The sequence below is a fragment of the Marmota flaviventris genome, chromosome 2 (assembly GCF_047511675.1).
Source record: "Marmota flaviventris isolate mMarFla1 chromosome 2, mMarFla1.hap1, whole genome shotgun sequence".
Classification (NCBI taxonomy): Eukaryota; Metazoa; Chordata; class Mammalia; order Rodentia; family Sciuridae; genus Marmota; species Marmota flaviventris.
This window is the reverse complement of record NC_092499.1, coordinates 48046401-48059931: the sequence shown is the minus strand read 5'-3', so window position 1 is coordinate 48059931 and position 13531 is coordinate 48046401. Positions and strand designations below refer to the sequence as shown.

At 36.5% G+C, this 13531-nt stretch overlaps 1 protein-coding gene across 4 annotated transcripts in view; it reads left to right on the top strand.

Moving 5' to 3' along the window:
• Positions 1-240: 240 nt before the first annotated feature.
• Positions 241-13531, top strand: part of Ralgapa1 (Ral GTPase activating protein catalytic subunit alpha 1) — a 251241-nt gene continuing 237950 nt past the window's right edge. For all 4 annotated transcript variants that reach the window (XM_027929475.2, XM_071607832.1, XM_027929473.3 and 1 more), the window contains exon 1: positions 241-759. In XM_027929475.2, the coding sequence (XP_027785276.2) occupies positions 654-759 (106 nt within the window). In that variant the 5' untranslated portion in view covers positions 241-653. The remainder of the gene's footprint in view (positions 760-13531) is intronic.

The window sequence follows — 13531 nt, the reverse complement described above, 5'->3', positions numbered from 1 at the left end:
GACTTTCTTGGGCTCCTCCCTGGCTTGGCTGCTTACACAGGAAACCAAGGTGGGTAGTGCCAGGGATGATCTCACGCTAGCGTGACGTCAAGAGCCCTTGATGTCAGAAAGTGGTTGCCAGGGGGACCGTTCGCCACCGACGGCAGAGTCGTGAAACCCCATCACTACACTACTGCCTCCGTTTTGGCTTCTGCAGGGTCTAAGCTGCTAAAGAAGCTTTAACCTAAAGGGGGCCTCAGGGAGAGAGGAGTTGTGGTGCTGCCGCCGAGAGCTCCACCTCCGTGGCTCTGGGTCCCGGGCAGGGGCCGGGCCTGTGGCGGTGCGCGGCGGCCGCTGAAGGCAGGCGGCGGCGGCGGCGGCGGCGGCGGCGGCGGGCAGCCAGCCCGGGTCTCCCTCGTTCGGTGCAGGGCCCGGAGAGGGAATCCGCCATATTGGAGCCGGAGCCGAAGGTGCCCCGGAGCCGCAGCGCGAGGCGGGTGGAAGTGACGGCCCTGGCCTCCACCGGGAAGGAGTCGTCTCTACTGGGGCCCGCAAGGCTGGGGAGTGAATGAGCTACTTGGGCTAGGCTCTTCCCCGCCCACTCCCTCCACTTTCTGCTGCCGGGACTGGGCCGGGAGGGGGCCGGAGCCGGCTGTGTAGGCGGCAGTGGCAGGATGTTCTCCAAGAAGCCGCACGGGGACGTGAAGAAGTCCACCCAGAAGGTGCTGGACACCAAGAAGGACGCATTGACCCGCCTCAAGCACCTGCGCATCGTCATCGGTGAGGAGCGAGGGGTGGCGGCGCCGAGGCCTAGATGGCCCGGCCTTCCCCTTGGGGGCCTTGAGGACTCTCCCTCGAAACCTGGCGCCGTGCGGGAGTGGAGGGCTAAGCGTTGCCTCTGCAGAGACGCGGAGGACGGATAATTTGGGGACCGGAAAACTTGGCACTCCGCAAACGCTTAATTACCATTAACACAGACCTATCCAATTTGGGTTAATAGTCTGAACTTATTTTTAAAAATTAGTATTGCTCCAAAAACTTAGATCTTTAAGACTTTAGGGAGACGTGTGTTGTGGATCATTGTGCTTTAGTGTCTATGTTTGCCAGATGACTGACTACTGCCATCCCCACCCAAATGAAAAGAAAAACAAAACCCTGTCTCAGACAATGCAGTCCTTAATCTTTCAAGTTTTTTGGCTGATGAGGGCAGGAGGAAGCAGTTATACTTCTTTGGGAAGTGGGTGGTTCCCAAAAGCTTGTGGGGAAGAGCCCCGCCCTTCTGTTAGTGCACCTTGTTCATCCTTACTGTCCTTTAAAGGGAAAACTATTATTAGTTATAGAAAGCAAGGTAGTTTATTGATTCCTTTGCTTGTTGAGATTTGTATAGAATTTTCTTTTTACTTAAAATTTTCTTACCTAAGTCATTTTGCCCTCCACTTACAATTTTGCTGACAGACAAAACATTGCTCTTGAGTTTTGGATATAATGTTAAATGAATCTTTTGGATATTTGTTCAGTTAGAAGGCCTATGAGGGCTGTAATAATGCTTTTGAAACCTCTGGTTCAGTACTTGGGTTTTTTTCGGATGAAGAAATTTGAGGTAAAAAGGAAAGTTATTTTGCCTGCGTTGATTTATAGAATTAAGGACGACTGAGTTTAGGACTTAGATGCCTGAATTTTAGTTCATTTGGGTGTCTATCTTCATTTGGTCTACCTAATGAGTTTTTGTTTTGGAAAGTGACCTTTATTGAGTGATATAAATAAGTCATTTATATAAGGTGTATGTTTCTCTATTGTTTACTCATACTACCTGGATACTACCAAATATATCGAACATTTGTATGGTGCTTTACAGTTTTCAAAGTGATTTCTCAAAAATTATCATAATCTTTGCAATAACTCTAGAGGTATAGATATTATCATTTATTTTTCACAAGTGAGAAAGCTGATTTGAGACTATTAACTGGTCATCTAAGCTGCTAGAAGGTTGAATCACAACTGGAGCCCAGATTTTATGTCTCCAGCTTATTTTTTACTACATTTATGACAACTAAACTTTGTCACAGTAAATTGTTATTTATTCCTGTGGAATAGAAAGAAAACAGTTCAATCTAGGTTAGCAGTGCCAAAAGCAGTCTCCTTTTCAAGAAAATGTAAATCTTCTAAATATGGTAGAGGTTGTGATCCTTTTGTTTTCATTCTACTTGACAGTTAAGTAATTCAACAAAAGATTTGGCTAAGAATGTAACAGAGAAAGTGTATGTGTAAACATAGAAGATGTATTACAGATACTGGCATTTTGAAATTAGATACTTACTGGAACTTGATTCCTACTTGGGACAAGCTGTAGGTTTCATAAATGCAAAGTGGTAAAATTGAGTTCCAAAAGAGTATTGAGATTTCCTAAATTGACTGCTATAGTTCTTTAGTTATAGAATAATTAAGGAATGGTTTATTTATACCTCTTTGGCATAGAGAATTTTTCCCCCCAATCTGAGAGACATGATCACATGTGTCAGATATTTTGTAGGTCCTAGCTTCTTCAGTTTGAAAATAATTTTTAAAAAGGAAAAAAAAAACAACCCTTTTGCTTTTTAGTAATTATGGACTTTTTAAAGTGGAGAGTGTACTGGAGTGTGTGTATACACACATATAAATATATATCCATATTCATGTATATGAACATTTACATTTATAATATCCTTAGGAACTTTCAAATGGTAAACATTCTGCTTTCAGATTTCTTGCACTGTGAGTGGAGGAGGTCCCTAGAGACTATATACTTCGGTAGTTTTAGAATGTTAGTTCTCAAGTAGGGACATTTTGCCCAATAGGAAACAATTCACAATGTCTATAGATACTTTTTCACAACCTGGGGAAGGTGCTTCTGGCATCTTGTGTACTAGATGTTGCTAAACATTTTACAATGCACAGGACAATCCTTCGCAACAGTACTTGAGTCCTAAATGTCTATAATGTTGAGGCTATGATACTTGTTAAAGCACAGAGTACAAGATGGACCTCCAAATTCTGTAATTGGTCTTAATATATCAATCAAATAAAACTGTTGTGTATTTTTAAATTGTTACAAATTATTTTATTTGAAATAGGTTAATAAATCAAGTGGGATAGAATAGGATGACAAAAGATGAACAATGTCTTAGAAGTATGCCAATTAGGTGTCTGATTTTACAGATGGAAGAGGCACTTTAAATCCTTTTTGGAAATACTTTTTTTTTTACTTAAAAGTAATTTTAATATTTATAAATTCAGTTGATTATAAAATTTTTAAAAAGGAAAACCCATTGTATTCTCTATTATTGAATGCTATTTCACTAAGTGATCTTAAGGAAAAACATACGTTACTACCCCTGAGCCTTCTTCATTGTACCCCCAAACCATGAGAATTTCCTTCCCTGAGTAAGTGAGCTTCCTTACCATAATGGCTTTGCTCTGGTGCTGGGAACTATGCTCTCTGATTGGGTTTCTCACCTGGACTAACTTTAGTCTCCATCATTTCTTTAGCCAAGTTTTGTTTGTTTTTGCCTCCTGAACTTTTCCACATCCAGTTCCTTCTCTTCTCCCAGGAGAGTGTTGGTGTCCACACCTGGCCTGCAGACATGCAGATTTATACACACAGTATTGCTGGTTCTAAGTAGGGTTTTATTTTTTTTTAAAATATTTAAAAAAAAATGTTTTTGTTGTTGTGTATGGACAGAATGCCTTTATTTTATTTGTTTATTTTTATGTGGTGCTAAGGATTGAACCCAGCGCCTCACACTTGCTAGGCGAGCTGTCTGCCACTGAGCTACAGCCCCAGCCCCGTAAATAGGGTTTTAAATAAGGTAATCACAATAAGGAAACTATTTTACAAAGTAATTGTGCATTACCAGTTATATAGTCTTACTTTTGTTAGGTCCTATCTGAACTATGTTGGACCAAACAAAACTGCATTCACTTAGGGTGTTTGTAGGAGTTCAGTACTTCCAAATAAATGAGAACATAGTCATAATTTAAATGTCTTGTGAAAACCTTTTTCCTGGCTTATGCTCCTACCATGGGATAATTTCAGTTGAATGCATATAACTTGATTCTGAAGAATTTAGATTTAAATCTGCTGTTTATTGTTTTGATATTTAATTTGTAGGAACTAGAAGTCAGGGTTTTCTTAAAAAAAAAGCCTTGTCTGGTTTCTAAAGCTTTGTGGTATCCTTTTTTACTATTCTTCCTCCTATTTCATAACAAATATCCTTAAGATAATGATAGTAAATTAGCAATTGTAAAGTGACTAAAAATGCTTGGCTTATAGTGTGTATTGACTAAAAGTTAATTTGCTTCTACTTTAAGATAGCAAGCCAACAATTCAGTTCTCTTTATTTAAAAATAAAAAGATAAGTGCTTATTTGGCTAAAAATAAATTGTTAGATCATTGTTTCTTTTTTAAAAAATATTTTTTTTTAGTTGTAGTTGGACACAATACCTTTATTTTATTTATTTATTTTTTTGTGGAGGTGAGGAATGAATGCAGGGCCTTGCACATGCTAGGTGAGCATTCTACCGCTGAACCACAACCCCAGCCCAGTTAGATCATTGTTTCTAACAGCTTGATATATAATCTGATATAGTAAAACTGCACATATTTAGAGTTTGTACAATGACACTTATACACTTTAGGAAATCATCATAGCAGGTGAGATTAAAGTTATCTGGACAATCAAGATAAACAGCCAATGACTGGCCTATAGCTAAATGGTAAACATGTACCTGCCAGGCATGTACAAAGCCTTAAGTTCTATCCCCAGCACCTCATTAAAGAAAGAAAGAAAAAACATAAACATAGCCAGGTAAGCAAGATAATATATTTATAATCTCCCCAAATTTCCTCATGTCCCTTTAATTCCTTTCTTTCCACCCCTACTTGCATCCCAGTCTCAGCAACAACTAATTTATGGTTACTCTAGAAAAGTTTGTGTTTTCTAGAATTTTATATAAATAGAATTATACAGTACAATCTTTTTTTTTTTTTTAATCAGGGGTTGAACCCAGGGGTGGTGCTTAATTATGGAGTCACATCCCCAGTCCTTTTTTATTTTTTATTTTGAGATAGGGTCTCACAAAGTTGCTTGGGGCCTCTCTAAATTACTGAGGCTGCCTCAGCCTCCCAAGTCACTGGGATTACAGGCATATGCCACTGTGCCTGGCTCAGTATAATCATTTTTTGTTTGGTTTCTTTTACTCAGCCTCATTATTTGAAAATAATCTATATTGTGGTGTGGTATGTCAACAGTCAATGCTTTTTTATTCATCATTATATGGCTGTACCACAGGTTTTTCCATTCACCTGTTGATTGGGGATGTTATAAATAGAGTTGCTATGAAGTATACTTGTTGTGTAGACACATACTTTATTTTCTCATGGATAAATACCAAGGAGTGGAATGACTGGGTCAGATGGTAGGAATTTATGTAATTTTTTAAGGAACTGCAAAATTGTTTTTCATCATTTTATATTTTCAACAGCAGTGATGAGGGTACCAGTTCCTCTGTATATGCACCAACACTATTCTGTATGGGCAGTTTTCTTAATTTTAGTCTTTATAATGGTTATAATTAATATTTTCTGATGTCTAATAATGCTGAATATCTTTTTTTAATATTAAATCACACAACACATTTTAAAGATATCTTTGTTTTGTTTATTTTTTTTTATGTGGTGCTGAGGATCGAACTGCCGCAGTCCGGCTGCAGCAAAATAAGGGGGGGCGGTGTGATGAGCAGCTTGTGTACATTGATACAGCAGGAGTGGGAGCCGTTTATTATAGGACAGGAGGGGTATATATACATTCCACACAGCTTATCTTAATTAACATAAACTAGATACAGCAGTCAACCAATAAGGAATCTCCACACTTAATGGCTCGCTGGCATTACTTCACAAACCACTCCCTCTGGCATTTTGCCAGGCGCCATCTTGACTTGTTTATAGACCCTAACATCGAACCATTGCCTCACATATGCGAGGCAAGCGCTCTACAACTGAGCTACAACCACAGCCCCAATGCTGAATATCTTTTCACGTGTTTGTCATTGTGTAGCCTCTTTGATGAAGTTTCTATTCAAATCATTTACCCATTATATATATACACACACACACACATATAGTATTATATACATATTTAGTTGCAGATGGATACAGTGCTTTTATTTTGTTTATTTAGTTTTTTTATGTGATGTTGGGAATTGAACCCAGTGCCTCATGCATCCTAGGCAAGCGTTCTACCACTGAGCCCCAGCCCCTCATTTACCTATTTTTAAATTGAGTTTCCTTTCTTATTCAATTTGGAAGTTCTAGGCACTTTAGACAAATGCTTTACCATTGAGCAGCCCCTGTATATAAATGTTTTATCAGATCAGTAATTTGCAAAGATTTTTTTTTTCCAGTTTGAGTTGTCTTTTCATTCTCTTAACATTTTGTTGTTTTTTTTTTTTTTTCAGCTTATAAATAAGCTGTTTATTGTGGCTTACATCATTCTTTAACATTTTCATTGGAGGAGTAGAAAAGCTCAATTTTGGTTAAATTCACATATCACCTTTTTTATGTTTTTTGTTTGTGTTTTTTGATAATGTTATTTAATATCTTTGCCTAACCCAAGATCACAAGGATTTTCTTTCATGCTTTCTTCTAAAAATGTTATAGTTTTTCAGTCTATTTAGGTCTGTGATCCATCAATTTTCTCCCCAATGCTGGGAATTGAACCTAGGGCGCTTACTACTGAGTTACATCCCCAGTTTATTTATTTATTTGTTTTTCTAACATGGTGAAACAGGTCTCACTAAGTTACCCAGGCTGGTTTGGAATTTGCACTCTTTCTGCCTTAGCCTCTTGAGTAGCAGGGCTAACAGACAGGCACCACCACTATGGCTGGCTTGAAATGGTCTCTTTATCCCTGAATTGTACTTTGATATTATATGCATGCTTTTGCTTTCATTTGATTAGTATTGCAGTGTGTGTGTGTGTGTGTGTGTGTGTGTGTGTGTATGTATGTATATATCCCCATCTTTTTAACCCATTTGAGTCTTTATATTTAAAGTGGGTTTCTTATTGATAGCATGTGGTTGTCTTTTTATAATCTAATAATCTGCCTTTTAATTGAGAGGCTTGGATGAGTATATTTAATGTGATTATTGATATGGCTAAGGTTGAGTCTGTCATCTTGCTATTTGTTTTCTATTTGGCTTATCTGTTTTAGTTCCACTGTCCCCACTTCTCTTTTTTCTCCCCCTCTCCTCTTTCTTTTGGATTAGTTGAGTAAATTTCATGATTAATCTCTTTTGTTAGTTTACCAGATCTAACCTTTTATTATTCTAGTGATTGGCTTTGTGATTTATAGTTATGTATTTTAACCAATAAGAGTCTACATCCTTAAGTGATAATATAGCACTCCTCATAGAATATAAAATCTTTGGGCTGGGACTATAGCTCAGTGGCAGAGAGCTTGCCTAGCATGTGTGAGGCACTGGGTTCAATCCTCAGCACCACACAAAAATAAATAAAATAAAGGCATTTTGTCCATTTATAACTACAAAAAAAAAAAAAGAGCCTTAATTCCATTTCTTTCTGGAGCCTTTAAACTTTAGTTGTCATACAGTTTACTTAAATAAGTAGCTATCTTTTAAAGATTTTTAAATGATTAAAAAGTCTTATATATTTACCCATTTAGTGCAACATTCATTTTCCTTTTCATTCCCATATTCATTTTCCTTTGCATTCCTTTGCATAGATATATATTCTGTTCAGTATAATTTTGTTCATGCTAGAAAGACTTTAACATTTCTTCTGCAGTGATTGTTGGTGATGGACTCTTTATACTTTTGTTTGTTTGAAAATGTCTTTGCCTTCTTTATTGAAAGATATATTTGCTTTGTCTAGAATTCTAGGTTGATGATTTTTTTCCTTTGTGTTTTAAAGAGTTTATTCCACTGTCTTTTTGTTCCCATTGTTTCTGATAAGAAATCTTATATCAATCATCTGTATCTTATTCTATGTAGCATCATTTTTTCGTCTGGCTGCTTTAAAGATTTTCTCTTCATCACTAGTTTTGAGCAATTTGTTTATGATATACTTTGGTTAGTTTTCTTCATATTTCTTGGCTTGAGGGTCATTAAGCTTTTTGGATTATTAGGAATTTGGAAGTTCTAGGCACTTTAGACAAATGCTTTACATTGAGCAGCCCCTGTATACAAATGTTTTATCAGATCAGTAATTTGCAAAGTTTTTTTTTTCCCCAGTTTGAGTTGTCTTTTCATTATCTTAACATTCTGTTTTTTTTTTTTTTTCAGCTTATAAATAGTTCCCAACAAGTTTGGAAAAATTTTGGCCATCTTTTTTTGGGGGGGAGGGAGAGATTGAATGTATGGGCACTCGGACCACTGAACCACATCCCCATCCCTGTTTTGTACTTTATTTAGAGGTAGGATCTCACTTAGTTGCTTAGTGCCTTACTTTTGCTGAGGCTGACTTTGATCCTTCTGCCTCAGCCTTCTGAGGTGCTGGGATTACAGGCATGTGCCACTACTCTCTGCCTAGCCATCATTTTTTCACTTATATCTCCTTTTCTTTTTAGAACTTTGTTTATTAGTATATGGAAAATATTAGTATTAAATTAGCATATTAAAAATATTAGGGGGGATTGGGGTTGTAGCTCAATAGTAGAGTGCTTAACTAGCACATGTGAGGCACTGGGTTTGATACTCAGCACCACATAAAAATAAATAAATAAAATGAAGGTATTGTGTCCATCTACAAAAAAAAAAAAGTATTAGGGACTGGAGTTGTTGCTCAGTGATAAGAGCACTTGCCTAGCATGGATCCCCAGCATCACAGGAAAGGAAAAGTAGTGTATTGGAAAGTGTCATCACTGATATTCTTTTCTTGAATTCTTTTTTATTTTTTATTATTTTCTTGAATTCTCTTTTTATTGATGTTTTAAATTCACTCATTTTTTTCCCTGCTATACATAAAATCTGCCATTAATCCCATCTAGTTAATTTTTCATCTCATAATTTTTTGAGACAGGTTTTTTACTCAGTATTATGTTGCCCAGATTGGTCACAAATTTGTGGCCTCAAATGCTCCTCTTGCCTCAACATCCCAAGTGCTGGGATTGCAAGTGTGCACTACCACATTCAGTTTTGAGGAAGTTTTTAAAAAATGTCACCTATTATATGTCCTCTTAACTTTTTAATATATGGAATAGGTATTAAAATGATTTAGCACATTTCTCTGCTAATTTTAAGATCTGCTTCAGTTCTAGATTAGTTTCAGTTGATTATTCTCATGCTGATTGTTTTATTATATCTTTGTATTCCTGGTAATCATTGGATACCTAATTGTCAATTATAACCCCCCCCCCCCCTTCTGGGTATTTTTGTATTACTATATATTTTTGAGCCATTTTTTAGGGTGCAGTTAGATTACTTGGAAATAATTTGATCATTTTGGGTCTTGCTTTTCTTATTTGTTAGGTGTTATCTAAAGATTAATAATTGTCTGCTATGATATGAGTACCTTCTTAAGCATCCTTTCTATCACCACACACATTAGGAGGTTTTGTTTTGTTTTGAAGTCCAGTTCTTAGAAACAGGCACTGTTCCTGTCCCTGTGTGAGCACTTGGTACTGTTACCTATAAATCTTTTACATGGTTCTTTCTTTGTCTTAGATTCCTTACAGGTATACTGTGATCATACTTGAAGGGGATCCTCTTCAGTTTCTTGGTTCTCACTGAGTGTAACCAGTCTCCTCTTCGGTGCTCTGTCCTGTGAACTCTCATTGCCTTGGTCTTCCTGAATGCTCAGCTCCATTTTCTCAACTCATGGAATCCATTGGCTCCACCTAGATTCCCTTTTCTTTCACCATGGTTTGGAAACTCTCTTAAGGCAGTAAGCTGGAGTGGTCATAGGGCACACCTTGTTTATTTGTCACCTCTGAGTCATCACTCTGCTCACCTGATATCCATGTCTTTTTCTGAAAAACAAAGGAAAAACCAAGAAACAGCAGTTTTCAACACACTGGACATCAGATGGTAATAATAAAAGGTTCTCTTAAGTGAATGAGACTAAAATTGGCTCATACACAGCCATTTGGTTCCCATGTTTTACTTTTTTGTATTTAGAGTAGAAATTTATTATCATAAATTGATTAGTGAAAAATATCTGTCTTTCTCAGTCTGAATATATTCATGCTTGTATTTGGGAATGTTTGAACTATAACCTGCTTATAAAAATAAGCTAATTTGGTATATTCTTTTCTATTTTTAAAAGTTTGATAAGCAGTTTTAGTAAGTAATCCTATGTATGACATTGATCCTTTACATGCTTTTTTTGTTTTTGTCTTTGATATTTATTCTTTAACTTGAAACTTACTAATTTGAAAAATTATTTTGACTTCATTGAATTACTTCATACTTATGTATTTATGAAGAAATGATTTACTGTGCAGATTATTGTTATAAACAACATTACCAATTAATCTGCTTACTAGAACAAACTGTTTCAAATACTATAAGTCAGTTTTGCATTAACATTTCATCTATTAAGGATTTTATTGCACCTAAAGAATTATACTTGGCTCATTGAACTAAATAAAATATGGAATGAACAATTAATGGTAAACAAGGACCGAGTAGCCACTGTTCAAAGAAAGAAAAATTATCAGGTTCCAGAGATGAGCTGATTACAACTAAAAGGCATTGAATTTGGTTCTTAGATTTCCTGTCAGCTAAGGTGAAAAGAGAAACATGTTATGTTTCTTAGAAAAGAAAGCATCCTTCTTTGTTTGTTTTTATTGAAACATTTTTTTCTTGATTCATATCAGTCACAATTTGTGTGTCATGTATATGTGTTCGTATGTTAGTTCTAAAGTCTCTTCTTACTGAAATATCCATGGTATACAAGTAGATCTTGGAGAAAATAGAAAGATGGGTGATTATTTTGTCTATTTTGGCAAATGGCATCATCATCTTCCTGGTTAAAGATAGTGTGGTAGAAAAAGAAAAATTGATGTTGGGACATTTGGATCTTTCATATCTCCCCAGCCAAGTTCTGTACTTCTTTGGTCTTATAATATTTAATATGTTCATTTTTTTCCTTAAATTTTTAGGTGGGTATAGTAGAACATGCGTGTAATCCCAGCAACTTCGTAAGGCTGTCAGGAGATCCTAAATTCTACCCTCAGAAATTTAGCAAGGCCCTAAGCAACCTTGGAGATGCAGTCTCAAAATAAAAAATTAAAAGGGATTAAGTACCCCTGGGTTCAATCCCTGGCAACCCCCCGCCCACCCACCCCCCCCCCAAAAAAAAAGTTTCATTTCTTGCTTGATCTTTTACAGCAGTTTACTAATCATACTAATCAGTCTCCCTATGAGGGTCTTTTGTCCTTTCCAATCTGTCTTAAATAATGCTTCCACAGTCTTTTCTGAAGCACATATTGAGCAAAGTACAAAATCCTTAGCTTGCATTGAAGACAATTATCTGATCTTAGCCTATCTTCTCAACTAAGTATTATAGTTGACTCATATTTTAAACAAAGCAATATAGTAGTACTTAACTCTAATAAAAGTTCTACCAGATGTTATCATAGAACTGACTTGTAGATGACACTGTTGCAAATGTATACCTTTTCCCCTATAAACACTTAGCACATTGTTTTATGTTAAAATGAAACACATAGGTTGTATATGCCTTATCTGAATTCTAATTCTCTCCTGAAGACACAGATTTCCTTGTATCCTTGAGAGTATATCCTCCCATTTCTGAAGAAGTCAGCATTCCTGCTATTGTAATATTGTTAGTATTGTGCTTCTGTTGCCACTGTACTCATCCGAAAATCCCCCATCTTTAGTGTATATGTTTCTTGATCAACTGTCCTTCAGATTGTTACTGCTCTTATTTCTCAACCTTTGATCATTCTGTAAAGGAGTTTGAGAACTAGCTTATCTTTCTCTCTTGTCACCATCTTAAATGACTTTAATGGATAATGAAATGACCCTTTTAATTTCCTATGTTCATTGTATTTGATATCTTGTGTACCTCTGCAATACTGGAGATTGAGCCCAGGGCCTTGTGCATGCATTCCCAGTCCTTTAATTTTTTTTTTTTTTTTAAACTTTGAGACAGCCTCACTAACTTGCCTAGACTGGCCTAGAACTTCCTATCAGGCTCCTGCCTGAGCCTTCTGAGTAGCTAGGTATATTTGATATATTTCCTTCCTTCCTTCCTTCCCTTCCTTCCTTCCCTTCCTTTCCTTCCTTCCGGAGATTGAATCCAGGACACATACTTGGCAGGTGCTCTACCATTGAACTATAGCCCCAGCCTGTCCGTATTTGTGTTTTTTTTTTTTGTTGTTGTTGTTGTTTTAGTACAAGAGATTGAACCCAGGGGCACGATACCACTAAGCTACATCTATATGAGATAGGGTCTCACTAAGTTGCTTAGGGCTTCAGCCTCCTAAACCATTGGGATTACGGGCATCTGCCACTATGCCCGTATTTGATATTCTTAAATTTGATAATCTTACTACCATTACATTCAAGCAATTTCCCTTTTGCAGACTTTTCTTAAGAAACCCAAATAAATCCTCCTTTCAGTGTTGGTGTTTTTCAGTGTTCTGTCCATAAGTTCTCTTTTCTTCTTACTCTATATATTATCCTTGGGTAAACTGCCTTGGCTTCAACTGCTTATTTATTTAGTGATAATCTCCCCTGTCCCCCACCCTGCCCTTTTTAAAAATTCTGATTTGTCACTTAAACTCTAGACCAGCATGTCCACTTGAATATGCTTCTTAGACCTTAGATCAGTGTCCTAACATCATCTTTTCTACCACATTATCTTCTTCAATCCCTTGTTATCCCTCTCTGGTACTTTACACTTAAACGTTAAACCAGAAATCACTTTCCATGATGCCTGTGCCTTTGTTAGTGATATTTATTTACTGTACAGACTGCCTTCACATTATCCTTATATCTGAAAACTTACGTTCTTTTTGAAATCTCAGGGAAAATTCTATACACAACTTTGATGAAGCCTTCCCTATCAGGTAGATGTAGGAACTTATTATACACTGTGAATATTTGCCTCTAGTAATTTAATTCTTTTGTTGCAACATAATTATTTATTTGCATGCTTATAATTTATAATCTTCGTGAGGGCAGAGTATGTCTTTTTTATCTTTCTGTCTCTAGACTCAGCATGGTGCCTGGCTGTATAATTAGGTGCTCAGTATACTTGGTGTAAGGAAAGCAAAATTGTTGTTTGGTGAGCAACTGTAAGCAACCAATTGGCTCTGGTAGAAAAAATATTTTAAATCAGTATTCTGATCTGAAAGAAACCTTTGAGTTGTCTTAAGAATCTGTGTTTAAAAAAAATTGATTCAGTAACTAAGTCTGTAGAATTAAAAAATAAGCAAATAAAAACAGGACATTAATTGAAAAATGTGTATGGTTTTATGGCAGATATTAGATAATCTCCCCCACTGTTGAAAGAAATTTTTATCAC